General features: G+C 39.3%; 3 protein-coding genes across 4 annotated transcripts; 1 reads left to right on the forward strand and 2 right to left on the reverse strand.

The window, feature by feature from the left end:
* The first annotated feature begins 3,807 nt into the window (after nt 1-3,807).
* LOC126603990 (NADH dehydrogenase [ubiquinone] iron-sulfur protein 4, mitochondrial) lies at nt 3,808-9,138 on the forward strand. Its single transcript, XM_050271033.1, has 5 exons — nt 3,808-4,057; nt 4,355-4,443; nt 5,058-5,187; nt 8,128-8,157; nt 8,880-9,138. The coding sequence occupies exons 1-5, from the start codon at nt 3,899-3,901 to the stop codon at nt 8,937-8,939; spliced, it is 468 nt and encodes a 155-aa protein (XP_050126990.1). The 5' UTR covers nt 3,808-3,898; the 3' UTR covers nt 8,940-9,138.
* Nucleotides 9,139-9,566: 428 nt separating this feature from the next.
* Nucleotides 9,567-14,920, reverse strand: LOC126603977 (probable amino-acid acetyltransferase NAGS1, chloroplastic). Of its 2 annotated transcripts, none has more exons than XM_050271018.1 (10): nt 14,429-14,920; nt 14,014-14,101; nt 13,260-13,468; nt 12,992-13,143; nt 12,457-12,871; nt 12,223-12,320; nt 11,423-11,534; nt 11,146-11,305; nt 10,454-10,526; nt 9,567-9,966 (listed from the first exon to the last, which is right to left on the reverse strand). In XM_050271018.1, the coding sequence occupies exons 1-10, from the start codon at nt 14,792-14,794 to the stop codon at nt 9,816-9,818; spliced, it is 1,824 nt and encodes a 607-aa protein (XP_050126975.1). In that variant the 5' UTR covers nt 14,795-14,920; the 3' UTR covers nt 9,567-9,815. The 2 variants fall into 2 exon arrangements, with proteins under 2 accessions (XP_050126975.1, XP_050126976.1); XM_050271019.1 differs by having other exon boundaries at nt 14,425-14,572.
* Nucleotides 14,921-19,222: 4,302 nt separating this feature from the next.
* On the reverse strand, nt 19,223-23,749 carry LOC126603980 (uncharacterized). Its single transcript, XM_050271021.1, has 9 exons — nt 23,551-23,749; nt 22,802-23,018; nt 22,450-22,607; nt 22,213-22,358; nt 22,019-22,081; nt 21,842-21,934; nt 20,526-20,687; nt 20,230-20,414; nt 19,223-19,828 (listed from the first exon to the last, which is right to left on the reverse strand). Exons 1-9 carry the CDS (start codon nt 23,654-23,656, stop codon nt 19,510-19,512), a joined length of 1,449 nt encoding a protein of 482 aa, XP_050126978.1. The 5' UTR covers nt 23,657-23,749; the 3' UTR covers nt 19,223-19,509.
* Nucleotides 23,750-24,132: the final 383 nt, after the last annotated feature.

Genomic DNA, 24,132 nt, shown 5'->3' on the forward strand with positions numbered 1-24,132 from the left:
ATGGTAGCTACCGACATAAATGAAAAGCGACGATATCGAACCGTGTTCCGTTGATTAAGTGACAACGTAAAACTGATTGGACAACCGAAATTACAATCCAGGTCAAATTCCTTACCAAAGTGTGTATTGGACCTGTTGTCCCTACACTGCCCAAGATAACCCTGTTATGTTACAAGTGGAAAAGAAAGCGTATTGAGATGAATGAAATAATGCGATATGATATACGTCTTACGGCGCAAGGTTTCTCTCAAAACGTCCTGTGATTGATAGCAGCATTATGAAATGTGGTTAGTGTTTTCTCCATGGGGATATAGATACGGAGAATTACATGTAAGTTCCCGAAGAATTACTTGGACTGGTTCAAATAGTTCCAAAACCATGGAACACCTTCTTAACTTGTTTGAGGCGTTCACTTACAATCCGACAAATGTGGTATACCCGTCTAAGTGATTATTTGATCAGTCAAGGATATGAATTATGTCATTGCGTGTTAAACTATGAAGTCTTATTCCAAATTGCTAGAGTTACAATTTATGTCGTTGACACGAATCTCACTAAGACTTCGGAAGAGCTTGAGAAAATTGCCTCGCACCTGGAGATGGAATTTGAGATGAAGGATCTTGGGAAAACTCGTTTATGCTTTGACCTAAAGTTCAAGCATTGTTTTGACGGTATTTTGGTTTACCAGTTGAACTAGACCTTGAATGTGTTACCTTTGAGTATACCTATGATCGTTCATACGTTATATGCAAATGAGACCCTTGAAGAGGTTATAGAATCTGAAATTCCATATCTAAGTTTAACTTTGCGCTTCGTTGTACTTAGCTCATTGTATTAAGATAGGACATCTCTTTCGTTGTTGATCTTGGTAAAGATGTAACACTGCGCCTACACGCATCCACTGAATTGGTATTAAAGACGTACCTTGAAGGTACTACATGGGCAAATCCCAACGCATCTTAAGTGGATCCAACCTCCCTGATCCTTGAAATGATGCTTGTCTTGTTGTTATACTGACGCAGGTTACTTATCAAACCCGCATAAGGCAAAATCCCTAAATTGTTATGTCTTTATCGTTAGGGATATCGCAATATCTTGGAGGTCCATGATATGACCTTAGTTGTGAAATCTTCGAATTGTTCCAAGACTCACCTTACTTCACTATGCCACAAGTGATATGTGGTTAGGAGTTCTTGTTGAGCTTATTCGAAGTACGTGTTGTGTTTTCATCCATCGTTGAGTCCCAACAACGATCCATGAAGATTATGCCGCATGTATCAACCCTACCAAACCATGATACATCAACAAAGTCAACACCAAGACATATTGCGTCTACATCAGCAAAGCATCACGAGATTGAAGTCATGCAAACCGATCCCAGACAACCTTGCCGACCTCTACATGACGTCACTGCCGAAGTCAACCTTCCAGAAGCTTGTCCGAGGAATTGGTATGCCTAACTATCATATGCAATGCTTGTAGTTCTCATTTGGAAGTTATTTCAAACTCAAGGGAAGTATCCAGAAATATACTCGATCTTAATGTACTCTTTTTCCCTACGATTAGGAGCATTTTTCCCACTGGGTTTTTGCTACCTAACTAGGTTTTAACGAGGCACCCATCTTGGGCTGATCATACCCTTGTGAGCTCTTCTACTTGCGTCCAAAAGATGTATAGTTTTGACTTAACGCAACTTCTCACTTTTCTCCTTAAACTATGGGTTTTTCCCCACCTTTGGTTTTACCATAACGATGTTTTGTGAGTTTTACTTTTTATGCATTCTTCCATTGATCTGAGACTCGCATTCACTCATTGTGCCGATGACTTCATCAACTATACTTGCTTAATCATTGAAGACCTGATGCACCATTTACTTGAGTATTTACACACTCAAGAGGGAGTGTTGTAGTCCTATTAGATTAGGAATGTGATTGTGTAAATCCTAGTATATCTTGGAATATATCTTATATTCCTATTAGGAGTAGATTACCTATTAAATGTTGTAATCCTAAAGGGTGAGGAATTAACCTTCCCTACTACTATAAATAAAGGCACAATGAGGTGGAATATAACACACCCACAATTACACAGCTCTCTCTTCTTCTTCTCTATTGCCGCACCTTTCTTTTTTTCTCTCTCTATGGCCTCCATAATTGTTCAGTAAATTATACCTACAATAGATAAGTCTTGTTTGTTGCAAATTATATAATTTTCTAATTGCTCTTTGATTATTTCAGTCGCCTATTCCACGTCACAAACCAAGTTATTAAATTGGGAGAAAATTGTAGCAATGGTCCCTCAACTTTAATCCAATTTGAGCAATGGTCCCTCAACTTTATTTCCATGACCATTGGTCCCTCAACTTGTCAAAATGTGCAGTTATGGTTATTTTCCTTAACACCATCAATAAATCCGTTAAATTCAGTTATGTGCATGGCACATGAGATTGACTGTAAGGGCAATTAAGGAAACATATTATTTCCCAGGTTAAAGCTCAATACCCGTCCCCAGATTGAAGTCGATACCCATTCCCCATCCATTCAAATTCTTAATCATGATCATGAAAACAAGATTCTAATCAAACACATCTAGTCATCAAATACATTAAACAAACCATTCCCGTCATGAATTTAAGTCATCAAAATACAATTCGTAAAGCCTCCATGGTCTATGACAAACGCAAATTCCAACCTCAGACAAACGCAAAAAGGGCTCGCATTCCCAATTACCGAAGTACACTTTGGCTTCCGAGAAAATGCTGGGAAAATTAAAAAAAAATGCTTAAGAAAACCAAACACTAATTCGCACTGCATGCCAATTGCACAACTGCAGCAGCAGTACAACAAATTCCATGAATACTTTAGTTTAAAAAATTAGAAGAAAATTGAAAGGGAAATGTTGGGTATTTTTTGAATTTCATTTTCTGGCGAACCAAACAGGACAAAAAGTAAAATGCGAACAGAAAATAGATAAAATGCAAACCTCTGAAAAACCCTAAAAGCAGCGAACGAAAACATGCCATTCATTCATTTAGTCACGAAGAAGAAGATGAAATGGGGGGGGGGGAGGGGGGAGAGAGAGAGAGAGAGGGGGGGGGATGCGAGTGTAGGCACCTCATGCTTCGTTAGCTTGGTGACATTAGCGGAGACCACTGTCATTGTCCCTGTCAGAACTTTCAGAGAGCGAAAGAAGAGAGAAAGAGAGAGTTGTAGAAGAGGAGGAGAAGAAGATGATGGCTCTGAGCCCTTTTTCCGTTTGTCTAAGATTGGAATTAAGCATAAATTCTTATTTGTTGCTTCCGTGTGTTGTGATTTTCACCTACATAGGTGTAAACACTCTCATCTCTGGCGATGAGTATCGACTTCAACCTGGAGATGGGTATTGACTTCAACCTGGGAAATAATATGTTTCCTTAATTGCCCCTACAATCTATCTCATGTGCCATGCACATGACTGAATTTAACGGATTTATTGACAGTGTTAAGGAAAAGGATCATAGCTGCACATTTTGACAAGTTGAGGGACCAATGGTCATGGAAATAAAGTTGAGGGACCATTGCTACAATTTCCTCTTAAATTGGAGACTTCATTTCTGTCTACAAAAATCTATAAATATAAAAAGAATTCAAGATCATTCATTATATTTGAAGAGCTACAGTTAAAAGAATCAATTGAGAAGCTCTTATTAGACTTTGTGGTTTAAATAGCACGAGTTCAACAAAGTTATGGGCAATTTGTATATACTTTCAAACTAGAGGAGTGAAACAGCAATTTTTGTCAAAATAGTTAGAACGACGACACTGAATATTACTTTTGGTCTTTACCGCTCCGGCTGCAAGTTTTACATTTCACAAGGCGCGCGCGAGTTTTGGTTCTTCCGTTGATTCGTGAACCGGCAATGGCGAGCTCTCTGCAGCGCATGTCAAACCACGCTCGTCTTCTCCGAGCCTCTGTTGCCTCAGGGTCCAGGCCATTCTCGGCGGACGCTCTGGTCGAGTACATGCCCGGTGAGATCGGAAAGGTCGCTGGCATTCCCGATGAACATCTCCGCCGGAGGGTACGACCCCTTTCGTTTTCTTTCTGAAACTCAATTCGGAATCTTTTGTAATTTTGACTTAATTTCTCCAATGGATTCACATAACCCAATTCGAGTTTTTGGTTTATCGATCGAATTAGGGCACTGGGCATATGTCGAATTCGTTGTATCTGTAGGAAAATAGTAATTTCGAGGCTTGAAGTTTTCATTTTTTTTTTAATGAAAGTTACAAGCTATACATAGCTAATATCAATTTTTTTTTTAATTTTAAATTGATTGTGATTGGGAATTTTATTGATTTATGAGCGTATATGACAGGTTATAATATACTCACCTGCAAGAACTGCGTCTCAGCAAGGATCAGGGAAACTTGGGAAGTGGAAGATCAACTTTGTGTCAACACAGAAGTATGGTTTTTTGGTCCCCATTGTTGTTGTTCGCCGATTTGGTTATAGATTTTTGGATTTTCTTTGGTTATCCTAGTTTTTGGGGTTGTGAAAATCTTCTGATGTGCTTCATGGTGGGTAGATAGGTTTTATACTGTTTAGTTTCTACTAAGTGTAATGTTGTGCACTGAGATTTTCTGTTGAACAATGTGAATGTTGCGTTTGAAGTGATACTTATGCTTTTGATTTTGTGTTAAATTTTAGCTTGATCCTTCTGAACACTTGAGCTACTCTTGTCAAGTTTGATATCAAACCAAACTACTTATTTTGTGAAAGTAAGAAATAACTATAATAACCAGCTAACAATTCTTGGACTATCAGTGAATCTCTTCATTGATAACACTGTATATTTTTTAACCTTTTCTGAGCAGTCCACTGTAATTAGAATGACAATAAAACCTGAAAACCGTGTTGCTTTAGCTAGATGGTGTCTCTTGGATTTTGATTGGGATATTTCATGTCATCTCTCAGTTGAGCTGTGAAATAAACTTTTTTTGTTCTCTCATAATTATCGAATGATTATTTTATTAGCATAATTGGATGATTAATAGCTCATCTCCATGATATGTTTGTAGGTGGGAGAATCCATTGATGGGCTGGACTTCCACTGGGGACCCATACGCACATGTCGGTGATTCGACACTGGGTTTTGACAGTGAAGACGCTGCAAGGTCCTTTGCAGAGAGACATGGTTGGGATTATGTGGTATGTTTTGTTCATTTTCTTCGTGCTGCTAAAAATATATTTTCATGTGTTTTGACTTCAAGATACTTTATAGTTTTTCCCAGCATTTGCTTGACTTTATGCAGTGTTCCCGCATTATGTCCTAGATATTTCTAGTAAAACACAAACAGAAACTGACCATTATAGGGTTGGCTTTATTGAGCTTAAGTTCATCTTGTGTGTTTTCAATCTAGGGATGTATTCATTCCCCAAAAGGCGGAGAAAGAACTAGGCATATATCCAGTGAATTGCAGATACCATCTTACATCTCAAAATGTTGTTGTAATTGCATATCTCGTTTTGGTGGTGTTGATGCACAAAATCGGGTCGATCTTGGACCAACGTAAATCCGATCGTGAATCACACAAACGCACAAGAACATAAAGATATATCGTGGTTCACCCCAAGTTGGGGCTATGTCCACATTGGTGTCGATATGGTTTCACTATGTAAAATATGTGTTACAATGTACATGGAGACTATAGAGGCTAGGGTTTTCTCTCTTTGCTCTTCTTTTTCCTCCTTTTCTCCCCTTCAAGTGAGAGTGGAGGATCCCTTTTATAGAATAAGGGTTTCCTTCACCTCCTACATACATCATGGGCTAGGTCATGAGGCCCAATGTATGGTACAACAGGAGTCCCTCAAGTCTTCAGTCAAGAGAGTTTTTTAGCTGGAGACTTCAAATCCAATCCATGTTCGAGCCAAAATGACTAGATGTTGTCCGGAACTAGTACTCGACATGAGGCGGTGCTCAACGTAAAGCAATACTCAGCTAGAAGTAGCACACGTTGCGAGGTTGCTCAGCTAGAGGCAATGCTCGCGGCGAGGCGGTTGCTCGACTGGATGTGGTGCTCGTTGCGAGGCGACTCGACTCGTGGCGTTTCTCATTGCGAGTATGAACTCGACGTCATCTTGCGCTCATTATGAGTTAACTCTCGACATCACTCGGGTCCGCATGTTCGGGTTCGCATATTGGGTCTATGGGTCAGGTCCACGGATCGGGTCCACAAGTCGGGTCTTTGAGTTGGGGTTATACGTAGGGACTTTGAGTTAGGTCCACAAGTTGGGTCCGTGAGTCGAGGTCCGAGCTCAAGGGTGTCCAAGTTTGTGGGTGTCCAATCTCGTAAGTGCCCAAATGATTGGGTGTCCGAGCTCGCGGGTGTCCGATCACATAGGTGTCCAAATGAGCGAGTGTCCGAGCAAGTGGGTGTCTGGTCAAACATGAGACCACCGTTCGGACTAAATCTTTGTCCCCATAAACATGTGGCTCATCAATCTATAAGTTCATCAATAGTGGTCGATAGGTTTCTTTAATCAGTAACAATGTTGATCAACGGATCCTGACAATAAATGATAGTTTAAGCATGAGTGCATAATCAATAAATCGATCACAAAATTTGGCAAAAGCATAATGTCATACTATGTAAGTTGTGTGGTAAATGAGTTGTTTCATATGTGACATTGTTAAGGGCATCACAATATCACTAGGCAATGAATAAATATTGCATAAGTAATTGCCTAAATATGTTGGTCACTAGTGAAATATGATGGAAAGTGTTCTGAGCATATGTGACTATTGTAGCATGTAATCTTAATATAATGACAATGGGGACACACACACACACATATATATATCACAAAATAATAATAATAAAATATTAAATAAACAGTAATAATTTGGAGAAGATGGAGTCCTTATCTTCTCCGATGGATTTTCCCCAAACAATGGAGATGGCAGCGACGGTACAGGGCCTGCTCGTGGTGAGCTTCTCAGCACCGGTACCACTCGGGTTGAGTGAGAATCTGATAGTCCAAGTCTCCAATTTCCGTTGGTGGTGGCGATTCCTTGTGAGCTGCGCGTTGTGGAGGTCACAGCTGCGCATTGCAGTTTGAGTTTGAGCAGCTGCCGTCCTTTCCACAGTTCTTCTGACCATGGCCTCCACTTTAGATCCCTTTTAGTTTGATTTTGAGGGATTTGGGCTCGGATTCGTTGAACTCTCTCTAGGATTCAAGAAATGATGGAATTTCTGAGAGGGAGTGAGACCCGGTTTTGATTTTGATGGAGCCACCATGGTTGCGGCTCTGTGGGTTTGCAGAAATGAGGGTCTCCCGGCGCTGAGATGGTTTGGGTTGGAGGTTAGGCATTGGTTCTGAGAAATGGAGGCATTGAACACGAAAGAAAGGAGAGAGGTTTTGGGTTCTCGGGTTTTTACCAATTCACGGTGGAGTGAGGGAGGTTGTGAGAGTTTCACGGTGGTGGGATGAAAAAAATAAGAGAGAACCTACATGACTTTTGTGTCGATTCCCACAGACGGCGGCAAATGTTGATGCACAAAATCGGTGAAGACTTTGGAACAACGTAAAGTGTCAAGTTTGTGACCTTCGCTTGATTGCTCCGATCACCTAGTGAGGATAATACGTAAATAGATAGAGATAGGAAAGCAAACACAAGATGTACGTGGTTCATCCTAAGTTTGGCTACGTTTACAGAGTAGATGAGTTCTCATTAACATTGAAGGGTTTACACAAATACATAAGTTTAAGCATAATTATCATCAGTGGGTTCTAATGACTAGTTTAAGTACAATAATGACATTAGGGATTAATTGTAGGAGAATAGTCTCCTTTTAGCTTTTGTCAGCAGTCGATGTGGGACTCTATGAGCTTTATTCTAATGTTGACATGTGTCGCATTGTGATTGGCCTCCTGGTTGGAGGGAAACTCTTGTACTTCAGCAGGTGTGCCTCAACATGAACCCCTCAGTGGGTCCTTGAAGGTATGACGTTGACCGGTGTTCAGTAATTTCGGGATTGGTCAAGTATGGTACAAAAGACTAGTAGCCCTATAACCGTTAGTGTACATTAAAAACTTAAAATAACTTCCCTTTGACCTATTAACAACAGTTCTTGAACTTATCTGCAGGTTAAAAGGCGGCAAACACCATTATTGAGGGTATGTGATTCTTTCTTCATATTTTCTGAAGCTATTTCCATTCTCATATGATAACAGTTTCTTTATCTTTTGGTCTTTTGTGAATATATTTTGGGTTTTAGGGATAGGGTGCATACAGCAGACTGTTGTCATTTGAGATTAAGACGGTGGTTTTGTTTGGGAATAAGAATATAAATGCATCCTCAATTTTCATGAACACAGCTTTTGGTTTCTTTCTTCTCTGTTAATAAAGCTCAGACTTACTCTTAAGGACTTGTGTAAATATTATAGTTTCAATCTATTAATTTTGAGCTACCTAAGTGATAATTTCCTGAACCAAGTACTTCATTGAAGTTACACAGTTCTCTCTCCTTTTGGTTTTGCCAATTCATGCCATGGTTACCTTCTCAAAACAGATCAAACTGCTTTACACAAGCTATGTGTGTGGAAGAGTAGATAATGTGTTGTGATGGCATTGACAAAACTGTTGGACATAGTCCATTGGAAGTTTAGTAGTATAATTTGGCAATTTTTCTTGAATTTGTTAAAGAACTGGAGTAGTGAGGAATTGCGTGTCCTTGAGATATAAATTTTCTTAAGTTGGTGACCAGCTTCCTTTGTATCTTTTCTTTTCTGCAATTAGGGATCCTCTCTTCTTTTTGCATTCTCGGAATGTTTAGGCATCAAATGGTTATTTGTATGAAGTTTGGTGCTTTTTTTCTCTAACTGAGCTCTAGTTTCAGGTGAAGGCATATGCAGACAACTTCAAGTTTAAAGGCCTACCGAAAACTGAGGAGAGTTGATTTTGTTTCAATGGTTTTGTTTCTGGGTTCTATCTCAGGAGGGAGGTTGTGCATCAATGCTTTGCAGTTTCCTTAGTTGTATTTCATTGAACGTGTTAATTGACCCAAATGAAACACACTTGATCCAAATGAAACACCGACTACAATAATAAACGGGATTCATGCTGTGAAGTATCTCCCCCTATTTCTTTGGCATAAATGACACTGCATTTGTATTCCCTCTATGGTTGATTGTATTTTTACAGTTATTGTATTCCCGGGGTCGTATTTCGTTATACTTTTTGCTTACAATTCGGTGCAGTGAATTGTTTTCTTCTCCCTCTCCTCTCTGTTTCCCTCCTTTGCATAAATCTCAATCCCTTTGTTCTTCTTTCCCCCAAGTCTCTTTGTTGGTTGAATGGTACCTGTTACGCCAAGGACCTCGGGGTTTTGAAATTACGTGTTGAGTCTTGACTATCTGTTTCGAAAACAGTATAAAATCAAAAGTTAGTGTTACAGACAGCTGCCTACATTCGACGGTAATTAAAGGTTGTGCTAGAGTCAGTTGCCCACATTCGATGGTCATTATGTACCATTTATGAATGGCGGTTTGAACTGTCATCGATAGCTAATGAATCATATCAAACCTTGTTTTAAATCAAAAATTTTATAGGCTTCTGGTTCAGGCAAGCACCTCCAAATATCGATTTATTACATAAAATCAACTTCGCCGATCATTTATTAAGAAAAAATCGTTATTCCGTCAGTGTGACAACACGATGGTCGGTTTAGAGCTCGGATGATCCTTGAACCAGATTGAAATTGTTGAAGTTGTATCGACCATGATTCAGCAGCTAAACCCGGTGGGGAGAGGATTTGCCGCCAGCATTTTCAACCTCATGTGAACACCCTGTTAACAGTAATTCCGCTAGTGTCTGGTAACAAGTGCTTGGTATAATATTTGGATTTACGGGACAGAATGATCTTTGTCCGCCGCCTCTCTGGTATTGATTCAATTGAACATTGTGAAAAACCACGTCTCACAAACCTGTGTTATAGACAACGGGTGTCATTCTTCAAGACAGATCATTGAACCTTTCTCTGCTTATAAACAAGTAAAACATAAAAAGGTCGTACCCAGTGCACAAGGCTTCCGCTTTACGCAGGGTCTGGGAGAGGTGAATGTCGGCTAGCCTTACCCCCATTTATGGAGAGGCTGCTCCCAAGTCTCGAACCCGAGACCTACCGCTCATGGACGAAGGCACTTGCCATCGCACCAAGTGCGACCTCTATAAACAAGTAAAACATATTGCGGAAAAATCACTCCTACAAAGCACCAAGAAATATGTGGAATAGGCATTTCTAACCCTCACGCGACCACAACAAATTGGACTGATTCCACAACGAAAAACCTCAACTAGATTACGCTGTTCCTTTTCATCTTCAGCTCCAAACCAAAGTAAATCAGAAACATTACTCCATTAACTAGTGAAACCTCTACGAGCATACATGTAGTTCAAGTAGTGGGAACTAACCAGTCTGCAGTGCGTGTTGTGAGCACGAAAAGCTTTTCTAATCCAAGAGAGGATGCCTTCTTCTCAATGTAATCTGCAGATATTAAAAAATCAAAATTCTTAAACTACGGACTATCCAACTGTAACGATAATAAAGTTTATGGATATACAATATACATTATATCAAATTATCCCCTTTGTTTTTAATTGGATCCCAAATTTCAGTTCAAAGCATCTTGGGTTAAATGAATTCAAGATGTTCAGTAGAAAAAAGAACAGGAAGAAACAAGATGTAGTCCAAATATATGTAACTTAGCCCAGAAATATGATGTGACCTGTTACTCATGTTTCTGCCCTATCTGTATCCATTTAAATATACAATCCACTTTTCATTTGATCGGGCATCGGGTGTCCCCCTTCCTAGTAAAAGCATTTCTTTCTGTAGAGTAAAATCAATTGACATGCTGCGAGGAACAAATGCATACTTTCGGCTATAATGTGATTTGACCACTCATTCCTGGTTAAGAGGTTCATGTAGAATTTGGCATATTTTTCTGTAATCAGCTATTGTGATTTGTGAATATAATTACCCTTTTCGACGGTTCATGTTGAAAATAAGCTCAGTAATGACCATTGAAACGACAGAAAGAAATGAGGAAAGCAACAAGAGCAAAGACATATCGATGCTTATTCAAGTTTGTATAGTATATTACCAAGTAATTTATCACCCTGCCCTTGACCGCGGCAATCAGGAGAAACAGCAATAGCAGCAACCTCCGCACATTTCTCCTCTGGGAAAGGGAAAAGAGCAGCACATGCAATGATTTGGCCTTCTCTTTCCACCACAACGAAGCAATCCAATTCTTCACGTAGCTATTGGCAAAAATTCAGTTAAAAAAAAAATAATTAAGATCAGTTTTAATTAATAATCACAAGTAAAAAATAGAAGGTTCTGAAAAACAAAAATTAAGAAAGACCGGGAACACAAACCTGTTCATCACTTCTTGGAACCAATGTGCTGGCTGCTTCTAAAGGTTGTATAATTTGTCTTATTGCAGAGAAATCAGATGCCCTAGCCATCCGGGTTCCTTCATACAGGTCACTAAGGTCGAACATTTAATGCACGTGTGAGTGGATAGATAGAGGAAAACTTATGCATATGTTAGGTACAATTATTTGCTCTCCGTTTTCATAATTAATGTCAGGAAGCTCTTGAAGTTAGACTTCAACAGTATCCAATCTTAGCATGATTAACCGGCAATGATGAGAATTCATTGGCAAAAAAATATTGGGAATTGTTATTCGCACTCCAAAAACGTCATGTCACAGTCCTCCCTCCTTTTCTCTATTCGGGAGAAGTGCAGGATAACTTTTTTGGAATGCCAACTATTTTTTGAACTAGTGATTAGAAAATACAAATATAAGACCAAAACAACCAGGAACCATAAGAGCTTATTTTATGCACAATCCAAGCACAACGAGACCGAAACAACCTCTATGAACTCGTGCAATTCTAATATTCTATCAATGAATTTATAGATGTAATGTGACTTGAAGAATTGCTGCTTGGATTTCCACTAAAATGATGACCAGGCTAGTAAGCAATAAAAGAGGAAACAAACATAAACCAGGAAAATATAAATAGCAGATAATCACATCAACAACAAAAAGCCTGGCAATTAGGACCATCAGCATAGCTTATCATCACATTAAAGTTTATTAGAATCTGACATCAGAAAGTCGTCAAAGTATACAAAAATACGGATACATTTACTGCAAAAATAGCATACCTAGCCACCATTGTCCCCAATCCATCTCTTTTAAACAATTCCAACAATAACATGCCCCCTTTAGTGCCATCTAACAGATGTACTCTTTGAACACCTCCCTGGCAATAAACAGAAACTACCATTGGCTGGGTTCTTCAGACTCAACATATAAAGAAGCTGGGACTTTAAGCTATGCAGACAAATATTTAACGAAGTTTGTAAACCAGGGGGAAAAAAGAACTGTTATGAGCTTACCCTGCAAACAAAGGCCGCAGCAGCCAATTCTGAAAGGTAACCATTTAATCGACTTAGCCGCTCATGACCTCCAATAGCAAAACCTTGTTCACCAGTCCACAATCCATTCCCATTTTCAAAACCAACACCGTTGTGAAACCTTGCAGTATGATTTTGCTTAAAAGCCCTCCCATTCTGGTGAGTAGCATTATGATCATCATATCCAAAACCAGACAGATGTTCTTCATCGACAGCTTTCACATAGGTAGCAGCTGTCTCACTTTGCTGAGCCCGCCTACGAATCAACATGTCTGCTTCTTCAAGAGTTAAGAAGCGAATAAGGCGTCTACTCTCGTCAAGAATTGGACCATCTATTATGCAGATAAGTTTATCTGCTTCGATAGCCAAGGCACAAGCTGTTGCAACTTCATACGTGCTGAAATATATAAAAGCATAAATAATCAGCTTAGGTACTATATATGCAAAAGGAGTCGGCAGCATATAATTATCAACAAAATAGATAATCACCACCGAAACAGAAACTATGCTAGCATACTTGCAATTTAAAGTTTCTCCAGAGCTGGAATAACCCAGGTTGCTCAATATCACAATACAATCATCATCAAGCCTCTTACGCATGCGAGAAACATCAACTTTCTTGATTTCACCTGTTGCCCCATAATCAACACCTGCAACGACTCCTCGTCTCTGAAAAACGAAATAGCAGCTGTACTTTACGGAATTCGGTACCAACCAAAAAGAAATCACAAATCAAGAAAACAAATTAATGTTTAATGTCACTTTTGAAAGAGTAAGATTCTTACCTTGGCTGCAAGAAAGTTACCACTCTCTACGCTGACACCAACTTCATGCAAACGACTCTTGTCACCGTGTCGAGGAATATTGCACATGGAGGGTCCTGGAGAAAGCTTTGCCTCTATCGTCTTAGATATCGCCCCAGCCACTTGCTTTGCAGCATCTAGGGAATCTGAGTCAGTTACCCTGTACTGACCAACAAACTTTGGCTTCTTTCCTGAAAAGTAACAGCTAACATATACCTGCTTAGTGTCAACCTTATAGCACTTCAAATGGTTTAAACAAACCAACAACTTCAAGAACATAAAGGATTAACAATCTAACTAAACTAAAACATCCATGCCAACAAAAAAAAAATATATATATATATATATGCAATATGAAAATCAATAACACTAATAAAAACACATTTGTGCTCAACTCCATGATATCATGCTTAGGCTCCGTTTGAGATTGCTTCTCTAAAAAGCACTTGTACTCCTAAGTGCTTCTTCTAGACCTGCTTTAACCACGTTGAAATGTTTACTAAAAATCCAAATCCAACCTGGAAAAACACTTAGAAGTACTTCTCGAAGAAGCATCTAGCAAGTGCTTCTCCAGAAAGTGCTTTTCTGAGCCCGAAGCACTTTTAAGTTTTTCTGCCAAATGCAATCAGGACTTTGGGCTGTCAGAAAACGCTTTTAGCCATCCCATAAGTGAATTCCAAACAAGCCCCATCGATTTGAAAATTACAATAACAAGAACATACAATAAAACACTCACCTCTTCGTGCCAAAAGTTCATCAATTTGCACATGGGGTCCAGGAACAAGAACAAACCTGATCCCCAGGTGATGAAGAAGTGCTATATCCTGCATAAAACCCAAATATATAAATATATATACTAATACATATAGTATAATACAAAGAGAAATAAATTATAAAGAACTTTGCTTAAACTAAAATGCTGCACAGCGCTCTAACAAACAGAGAACATGAATAAAAATATGATCTTTCCTTCCGCTGATGACATTAATTAATAAAAATATGATCTTTCCTTCCACTGACGACATTGTTTGTTTCATTTTCTCAGCAGCCGAACAGACCAAATATAAAAATTTCTCAGCAACCAAACAGACCAAATATAAAAATTTCTCAGCAACCAAACAGTTCAGAAAATTAGAAGGCAGAGTACCTGCCTTGAGAATTGATTCCAAGTAAGTACCATTGGACACAATTTCACCCGATATAATCACAACGAATGTACTGCCGCAGTGGGCCCATAAATACGGCCAAGCCTCCCGGAACCACCGCACGAACTGCTCGTCCTCCATGCAATTGTAGTTCTCACAATCGCTCTCGCTCTCGTCGATCACGGGGCCATACGCATTATTACTGCACTTGAGGGAAATTCCCGCCCTGCCCTTCCGCCTCCCGCAATTCGCCAGAGGCAGCCGCAATGGTTTTTCAGTGACGGTGAGAGAAGAGCGGCGAAGCGAGGTTAGCTGGGAGGTTACGGCGGCGAGCCGTCTGTGGGTTCCTAAAGAGGTGTACGTCGCGGCCATTGAAGGGTTGGAGAGAAAAATGCACACAGAGTGACCTAATCGAAAAATGAATGCTGGAGTGAACTCCGGTAGCCGCGTTCGAACTGCCCACACCGAAGTTTTGGTTTACTACCATGCACCACTTCACAATTTTCGCCCGTTGGTTGGTCATATTTTATTTGGGCTTAAATTTCACACTAATAAAATACGCGGTGTTTTCAAAAAAATAAAAATAAAAATAAATAAATAAAATAAAATACGCGGTGTTATAAATATTCTTGGATTATAATTGTATGAATTATAAATAAATTTGGTTTTTAGTGAGGAACTGTTGTTGACACTTCAAAAATTTCTTTATACACTCTTCATAAGTGTACTTTTCATCCAGACAACTAACTTTCTCACATTCGTACCTAATCACGTGTTTAATTGAATTCGGTCACATGTATACAAGAAACATGATTCAATTAACTCGTATTCGATGACAATATCAATAAGATTATCCGTAACTAAAACAAACACCAAAAGTGAATCCAAGAACATAGCAAAATGGTTTACTGAGGGGATTCGGCCAACAAGGCCATCCATGTCAAAATTCCGTTATTCCAATGATGTTCGGTGGAGCAAAATTAGTTTCACATATTGACTACAAGAATGGTACTCCTCAACGACATTGGTAGAGGCATGAACAGGTGCGTAACCAATGATCTATTCCATCGAGATGGAAGTAGATTATGCAGGGATGAGGTTCGGGAATACCCTTCCTTATTCTTGAAGTTTTAGGTCTTAGGTGCCAAGGATCACGTTTCGGGCATGATGCCACACCTTAGCAGGCCATGATTCTACCATATGTTGTAAAAACAAACTCGAAATTGGATTGTGAGAGACATACCCAAAATTGGATTCGGTAGGCTCCAGTCGAAGTTGAAAGGATTTGTTCGATGCATATCTACCGAAGCAGAGCATGTCCTTCGGTGCATCCCTGCCAAAGCAAGGCGTCACCATTCGGTAGGCTTCTGCCGAACTGAGTCTATATCGCTTGGTAGACTCCAGCCGAACTGAGTCTATACCTTTCTCTCACATGTGTGGTAGTAAACAAATCCGATATTTTGATAAACTTCTGTTTTCTACACTGCTGCTTTAGGAATGAGTTAGAAAAATGGAAGGACGAGAAAAATATTTTCCAATCAAAATTAGATCGAATTTATAAATTTCAGAATCGTACTAATTCATGGACGTAATCATAGTGTGCTTCAGGCAATATCTATTAGATCCCACATCGCCGAGGGAGTAGATCCTCCCTTATATGTACATGCCCACATCCATATAGCACGAGGCCTTTTAGGTGCTCACTGGCTTCGGGTTCCGTAGGAACTCCGAAGTTAAGCGACAAAGGGGACAAAGCATTCCTAGGATGGGTGACCCACTAGAAAGTTCTGCTCACATGAGTTCCCAGAAACAAAACCGTGAGGGCGTGGTCTGGGCCCAAAGCGGACAATATCGTGTTTCGACGGAGTCGAGCCCGGGATGTGGTAGACCTTGGGTCGGGATGTGACAATTTGGTATCATAGCCAATCCCTGGCCAGAAGTGTGCCAACGAGGACGTCGGGCCCCTAAGGGGGGTGGATTGTTAGATCCCACATCGCCCAATGAATGGATCATCTATGCCTTATATGTACATGCCCACCTTTATATAGCAATAGACCTTTTGAGAGCTCACTGACTTCGGGTTCCGTAGGAACTCCAAAGTTAAGCGAGAAAGGGGCCAGAGCATTCCCAGGATGGGTGACCTACTGGAAAGTTCTGCTCACGTGAGTTCCCAAAAACAAAACTGTGAGAGCGTGGTCGGGGCTCAAAGCGGACAATATCGTGTTACGGCGAAGTCGAGCCTGAGATGTGGTGGACCCCGAGTTGGGATGTGACAATATCTCGCATGATCAGATGGTCTTCGTTCAGGAGGTACTTCTGTGGGTATAAGTCTTTGAATGAAGATCTTGGCGGAGGCTTATTCAACTCTTGCATGCCATTATTGGCTACAATGGTATCTCAGCTTCTTGGAGATTCACGTCTTATACCCCACATAAAGTGGTTTTTGATAGAAACGTCCAAATAAGGGAAATCGAACTTGTGATGGTTCGACAATCCATTGAATTAGAGGGAACAAGAATGTGATTGGTGCTATGGGAATGAATCATCCATGAGCATCAAAGTTAGAACATTCGAGTTCTAAGACATGGTTTTCATGAAAAACGTCGGGTTTTCATGGGTGTATTGTTTTAAGAAAACTTCGGGTTTCAAAGACACTAAATTTGAAACTACAAGTTCAATTTAGTTTATGAACGTTTAGTTCATAAAAGAAAGGTTCTTGCAAGAAACACAGAATGCAATATGCTGATTGAAGTGTAGTGGATTTGAGTTTCTTCGGTAACTCAAGTGTGAGAGCTTCAGGACTATGAAAGGATGTCAACGGTTCAAAGTATACAAATAAATTATTGAATCGATAATGTCCAAAAGTGATCTTCAGGTCAATAATTTGGATTAATTATCAGATTAATAGACAGCAGGTCACCTTTAATTAATTATGTTTGTACCATACTTAGGGCCCCCGTATTTAGATCTCGTATAAATACTCGAATGACTCAAATGTAATTATGTAATAAATGGAGGGACAAATATGTAATAAGTGATGAGCCCTTAGTTTATAAAAAGGACTCCTCACCCTCACAATTAGGGGGCTTCTCATATTCAGAGCAGGGCTCTCACCCTCACAGTCCTCTTCAACATCTTAGAGAAATACAATATCAGTGTGGACGTAGCCCAAACATTGGGGTGAACCACGATACATCTTGTGTTATTTACTTTCTTGCAGATTCACGGTCGGATTTAGGTTTTTCCAATACCCCTCCGGTTTTGTGCATCAACAAATTCAATAGATCAGGACCGAATGGGGTCAATCATGGAAGTAAAAATAATAATAACATTCGGGTTAAAATTATTTAAAATGCCAAAAATTAGCATTGGATTCGAAAAACCATAGCCCAATAGCATTTGGGTTTGGGTACCGTGAGTAGGGCAAAGCCCTAGAGGCTTTTGGGCCTCGGGTTTGGCTGCTAAGTAGCCCACATGTGGCTGCAGGCCACGGGCCGAGGGATTGGGTAGCTTAGCAGCAAGCTGTTAGTGTTTTTGGGCCAAAGGGTGCATAGGAGCAAGCCCAGCCGAAGCTGGCTTGTGGGTCAGCACACGCGAGGCCCAGCCGAAGGTAAGGTCAGGTCTTTGGGCATCAGGACAAGCCCAGCCTGCAAGGCTGGCTGCAGTACATGCAGGTCGAGGCGGTAGCAAGTACCAACAAGCCAAAGGCTTGTGGGTTATGGGCTCGGGTTGGACCGGGGCTTCAAGCCTGTTATGCAACCCAGGGCGAAGCCTAGTTGGTTTCCAATATGGCAACAAGCCCAAAGGGTTGTGTGCCTTGTCCATGTGTCAATACAACATTGGTTCCCCACTTGGGCTTTAAGCTAGCGTAGTGGTCTAAAATGGTGTCACGGTGGTGTGGCGATGCCGCAAAAAAAATCTCAATTTTTTTTTTTTCAAATTTTCTGGGGTTTGCTTCTAATTTATTTATATGCTTTGACAGACAAATTCCACAAAGCAAAAATTGCGTAATGCATGAAACATATATATATATATATATATATATATATATATATATATATATATATTGAAAGGTAAATATAAATGTAAGGGGCTCATGCATCATGGGGAATGTTTTCATGGTCATTTCAAATATCTTCCTTTATTTTAAGAGCACCTGATTAGCAAAGGCCTTTGAATTTGTAGAAGATCATTCTCGAAAAGTCGGAATTGCATCTCCAATGCGTTGTATCACGTTTGACATAGAAAAATTAAATTGAATCAATAGCATGTAGATCAATTCAATAAAATAATAAATTAATCATAAAAAGAATGATTAAAACGTAATACTCCCCTGATTGAAGATCAAACTCTCTTTAGCGCAGCGTCAAGAGCGTGCTAATAATGTGTTGTAGCCATAATTTACTGAACAATTATAGAGGCCATAGAGAGAAGGGTGCAGAGAGAAAGAGAAAGATGTGCAATTGTGAGGTGTGTGTTATCTAACCCCATTGTGCCTTTATTTATAGTAGTATGGAAGATTAATTCCTAACCTTTTTAGAATTATAACTCTACCAGGATATTAACTACTAAAGCGAATATTCAAGATATCCCTAGATACATTTACACAATTACATTTCTAATCTAATAAGACTGCAACAGGGTGTTGGTATTCACAGAATTTTTTTTTTTTTTTCTGGATTTTTTTGTGATTCGACCCTCTCACCCTGTTTCATCACGTAGAACTCAGTGTGAACCTGATATCTGCCATAAACAACAGCTTACAAAGTTCGCATGACCCCATTCTTAAGGGAGAAACTGTTTCTTTTTAACGGCTTTCAATTGAAAGGAATCTGAATCTCCTTTTAGAACAAAATGAAATCAGAATTTCCATGCCGGTTGCTCAAAAAACATCAACTGCGCAAAACTACGAATTTTACAAAATCGCAACCGTTCCTGCTACTCTCTATGAGTCCAGACCACAAATTTTACAGATCCGTTCAACACATCTTTATTTTCTTCCAACTCAACTTTGAAATACGGCAGCCTTTTCTTGCATGTGCCATGCCCATGTTGACTTCGCAAAGGAGGTGTTGTAAGCTGCTTGTTTACCACAACCAAAGGAGCCACCAGTGGCGCGGTTGATCAGCAACTTTTCTAGTGCTCCGGGGAGCGACACTGATTCTTTCTACATTTGAGGAGCACCATCTGTGATACTCAGGAGAAGAAGCAAGTTCCTGCAAGGCTTTTGTTGTTGTGTGTCTGGTGAACGCGTCCCACTCTTCTTTCGAGTATTTTCTCCTTTCAGGTGTGGTGTGGAAGGTAGAAGGAAATAACCATGCATCTGAAGGTGGAGAAGGCGGAGAAGGCGGAGAATCAGGAATTTCCAATCTGCGGCGGTTCTTTTTGGGTGTTTTCAGCGATTTCCTGCAGGAACATTCCATATATGTCATGAATGACAAAACCCAAAAAGCATGGCAAAAATCAAAGAAAGTTAAGAAACATACATGCTATACTGCACATCATCTAATACATGTTACTAGGACTCCAAAAAACCAATCCAATGTACCAGCATGCATAAGAATAACACATCACGTTGTCCTTTTGATTACCAGAATAGTGAGAAACTGAGTAACCATTTGACATTTGTGTTTTTCACACGCACACAACACAACTACTCACAATTTAAGCAACTATTGACATTTGGAGATGACTCCTATGTAACACACTTCAATTATAAAAATATATTGCTGTATTAGAAAAAAAGTTGTTCGGTGTTTACTGTTTACTTAGATTGCCGACTGAGGAATATTATGGTGGTTACTTACCCGGTAGATATCGACGAAGGAAATGTTGGCAGATACTGGAAGGCCATGACTAAGCTCCAGAATTGGAAAGACATAATCTTGCACACGCGACGAAGGAATCTCCATCTAAAGATTTTCTTTAGTATAGCAGAGACGACAAATCCAAATACTATAGCTTCTGTTGCCAGTAGGTGATCGACAGAACTCTGAATGCAAAGGATACATGAAATCCCTTTTCAGATAACGAGACGTACATATAAGCACCATTAGTGAAACTTTGATAGACAAAATTTGAAATGTATACTTATCTAACGTACCTGAAAAATCACAGTAGCACCCAGAATTTTGATGGACCAATTGACAAACTGAGATGTCATTATATCGATTGATCCATCTTCTGTAAGGACGAGTTTGTGGACTGCCCAGAAGCCCAACCATGCTCCAGCCAGAAAAATAAAAGCCAGAAGAAATATAGCCAACTGCAAATTATGAGAGAATTTCCCAAGTATTACCAACAGTAAACTCTGTAATCATTAAGTATATAGGTCGCAATAAAAATAAAATAAGGCGCAGCAATGACTTAAATAATAATAAAAAGATCAATTTCAGGGTATCTTAAAGAATGAAGAATGTGAAGTCTACTTGTAAACTTTTTCCGCCCAAAAGAAAGAGAAGCATTAATTCCAACTTATAAAACATAAAACCTCTATATAATACAAGCCGCTAGAACAATAACTAGCCTAAAGAATAATGGTGTGACTTGATGAATATCTTGAGAATAGATCAATTTCATTATGATCTATCAACTATTACATGCCTAAGGGACTGACAACTTGGATGCAAGATGAAAACCATAACGTAACAAAGACTAGAACAAGAATAACTATTATCAGAATGTGGCATAAAAACCAAGTGTGTGCTTGTAAGCCTCTAAGGTATTATATGCCATTAAAACTTGAATTCTGATTGTGGCACCAATTAGTAGTTAGTACACACCTGAATAAAACTAAAATCCAAGATGGTAAGAGAAATGTAGTGCAGAATTATAAGCACATTTTACCTGAAAGAGAATACAGAGTACATCAAAACCCAAAAGAAAATAATGAAATGCATATTAGAGAGCATATTTTATTCGAAAGAGAGGTTTGATATAAAAGGTGTTTACCGGTTCATATTTCATCAAAGCATTCAACTATATGCCAACGTCAATGCGATGCAAGGAAAATTTGTTCCCCCTAATAGATGGCTGTAAATTGATTATTCCATGCATATCACTTGAAATACCTATAACATAATTTTTAATGAAAACACAACTCTAAGGGAAGCTTTCACTGAGAAATCAAATGATGTCGCTATATACCCCATAATTGTTATCGTTGTTTAAATAACTTAATAGTTATAACTATATCGGCAGAGTAAACCTGCTAGACTTCAGCAACAATACCAAAAGATAAACACGGTAACATCTTACAACTAGAAAAAAAAAAACATGGATGATTTTATCTAAAATAAAGGTCTCCGGCCAAAAATGACGATATATGCAATCAAATAATCTGGATGGAAAAAGAGGAAGGCATTTTTCTTTATGGTGCAGATAGTTGGACAACTAAAAGAATAATTCAAGATAACTTACAGGATTATACATATCTTCGCTGATTCCAATCTCTATGAGTACTGTACGCAATAACCCAGGTAGGTAGCTGAGGAGAAAAGATCCCAAACCAACCTGATAAAGTGTGAGAATTACATCGATCATTATCATGTAAATGAAAAGTGTAGAAAGGTAAATTAACTGAGCTTTGGTACATACCACAGATGAGTACACAAAAATTGCAAGAGAATTCTTCCGACCAGTTGGAAGAAGCTTCATCCCCTGTACACAACCACAAAAATTAAAACATCATACAGGGTTATATCTTGGATGGTGTAAGGACTTCATTGGACAATGGACATTCAGCAATCTTATCAAGAAAAAGGATTACATCAGTACGGCAACTACATTACCTGAAAAAGTACAATCAATATTACAAGGACCACCCCAATTGCCATTCCACTGCCGTAATAAAATACTAATGAATTGCTCAGGAGGGACGCCAAGCTCATCATGATTATGCCCAATATCAAAAACGTCGTTCGATATTTAACAAATTCTGCAAAACAAAGAACACATTAATCAACTGGTCACTAAATGGATTAGAGTAAGAGGTAAAATCATGTGCACATTAGACTTAGGAATATTACCTTCTTCAATGGACACCTCCAAGCTCTCTAAGGATGAACCATGTGTTCGTATATCTAAGAGTTGGTGCTCAAAAGGTGACATGGACCTTGACCAGGAGCCCTTGGGAACCTTCTGCCAACGGCTTTGAGGGCACATCCCTAGCCCAAGAGATGTGTTTCTGTAAAGAAAGAAAAAAAATCATCATTCCACACATAAATAACTTCACAGCAATAGAAAAGATATCTCAGAGACACTGTATCATATCGCACAATAATTAATTTCTTCCCATTCAGTTAATTAAGTTCTGTATGCAGAGTGTCTGACAGGCAAGTTGTATAAAAACTCACATGGCCCATAATATTGATGACTAACCTGTGGAAACAAACCTCAAAGGTCGGTATACGAGTGCTTGAATTTGTTCCTGATACCTTCACCTTCACCGTGTTGGCAAACTTCCCAATATTTTTAAGCCTTGACAATCCACGGATATGAACTCTTTCACACAGCACTGAAATGCCAGGCTTGGAGCCAGGAGAATTGGTTACTGGCGCGCCACGAGATAATTGTAACCTATCCGACTCGGAAATAACTGCAATACCAAAAGAATAATCATGAGTAACAGAATTCTAGAACTCAAAATCATAAACATGAAATAAGCCATTTCTATCTGCCTACACTTCAAACTAATCTAAATGGCATTTTTCAACCTTATCAAGACGTTCCGAAAAAGCTGTGTTCTTGGAGGCACATTTTTGTTCCCAAAAGAAGAACCCATTCTAATACATCCAAAACCTATAATGTAGTAGTTGTATCAGAAAAAAAATAATTTGATATAATCAAAGAATATCCCACCCCAAATCAAAATTTGAAATTTCCCACAATCTTACTTCTTCAGAAAAATTAAGAAACCTAATGAATTGGGTTTTCGAATCCTTGATCAATTCGTAGCAAAAAGATTCAAATTTTCCCTCGGTATTCTCAGAAACCCAACACACCAAACAAAAAACAGTTTTGGGATTCAAATTACTGTTTATCTTACTTAAAGCCCAAGATTTTGTAACTTCGTTGAGCTGGATTTTGTAAGCGCAGTAAAATTTGATGGGGAATTGAAAAGAAAGTACCTAAGGAATGCTCATTGGAGGGTTCGACGGCGGAGGAAAGCGGGAGCGAGAGAAAAAAAAGCCAGAGAACGCAGGCGAAGATCCGACCCGAATTTGCAGAAGCCATTGCTTCTGGTTCTTGGTTTCGACTCCCAAATTACAGAGAGGGGGTGGGAAGGCGCGCGTAGAAAATACGAGACGATATTAAGGGTATTTTGGCTTATTTTATGAAACGGATTAGAACTCCTTTTAGCCAAACCGACTTTGGTCGAGCCGCGGCTTGGACGCGTTTGATATTAGCAGGCTGGGTTTGTTATTAAAAAAGCCTAAGAAAAGTTTATATGGGCCGGGTTTACCAGTCGTTTTTAAATAAAGGCTTGGATTAAGATCCGCTTTGAAAAAGAAAATTTTAAGGCTCGACGCAAGGATGATAAAAAGCTTAACAGCTCTCATTTTTATTACTTATATCGTACTATGTATCATTTGACTACCCAATAAATTACTTATTTCTTTTCTTGTGCATCGAGGAGTGAAATAGAACATAAAATCGTAAGCTCTCAAGCTGTGGGAGAAGCCCAGGGCTCTAATTGTGTGCCTGTTGAA

The sequence above is a fragment of the Malus sylvestris genome, chromosome 15, assembly GCF_916048215.2.
Source record: "Malus sylvestris chromosome 15, drMalSylv7.2, whole genome shotgun sequence".
Classification (NCBI taxonomy): Eukaryota; Viridiplantae; Streptophyta; class Magnoliopsida; order Rosales; family Rosaceae; genus Malus; species Malus sylvestris.

What these genes read in the sequence shown, in the direction of transcription:
- LOC126603980 (XM_050271021.1), bottom strand. Translation starts at nt 23,656, where the DNA reads ATGGCTTCTGCAAATTCGGGTCGGATCTTCGCCTGCGTTCTCTGGCTT. An exon ending in CTCCAATGAGCATTCCTTAG is followed by an intron (nt 23,019 to 23,550) that starts GTACTTTCTTTT and finishes TTGGTATTGCAG; the next exon opens with TTATTTCCGAGTCGGATAGG. An exon ending in TTTTTGTGTACTCATCTGTG is followed by an intron (nt 21,935 to 22,018) that starts GTATGTACCAAA and finishes ACACTTTATCAG; the next exon opens with GTTGGTTTGGGATCTTTTCT.
- LOC126603977 (XM_050271018.1), bottom strand. Translation starts at nt 14,794, where the DNA reads ATGGCCGCGACGTACACCTCTTTAGGAACCCACAGACGGCTCGCCGCC. An exon ending in ACTTGGAATCAATTCTCAAG is followed by an intron (nt 14,102 to 14,428) that starts GCAGGTACTCTG and finishes GGTTTTATGCAG; the next exon opens with GATATAGCACTTCTTCATCA. An exon ending in ACAACACGCACTGCAGACTG is followed by an intron (nt 9,967 to 10,453) that starts GTTAGTTCCCAC and finishes TCTATAACACAG; the next exon opens with GTTTGTGAGACGTGGTTTTT.
- LOC126603990 (XM_050271033.1), top strand. Translation starts at nt 3,899, where the DNA reads ATGGCGAGCTCTCTGCAGCGCATGTCAAACCACGCTCGTCTTCTCCGA. An exon ending in AACTTTGTGTCAACACAGAA is followed by an intron (nt 4,444 to 5,057) that starts GTATGGTTTTTT and finishes ATATGTTTGTAG; the next exon opens with GTGGGAGAATCCATTGATGG. An exon ending in GGCAAACACCATTATTGAGG is followed by an intron (nt 8,158 to 8,879) that starts GTATGTGATTCT and finishes CTCTAGTTTCAG; the next exon opens with GTGAAGGCATATGCAGACAA.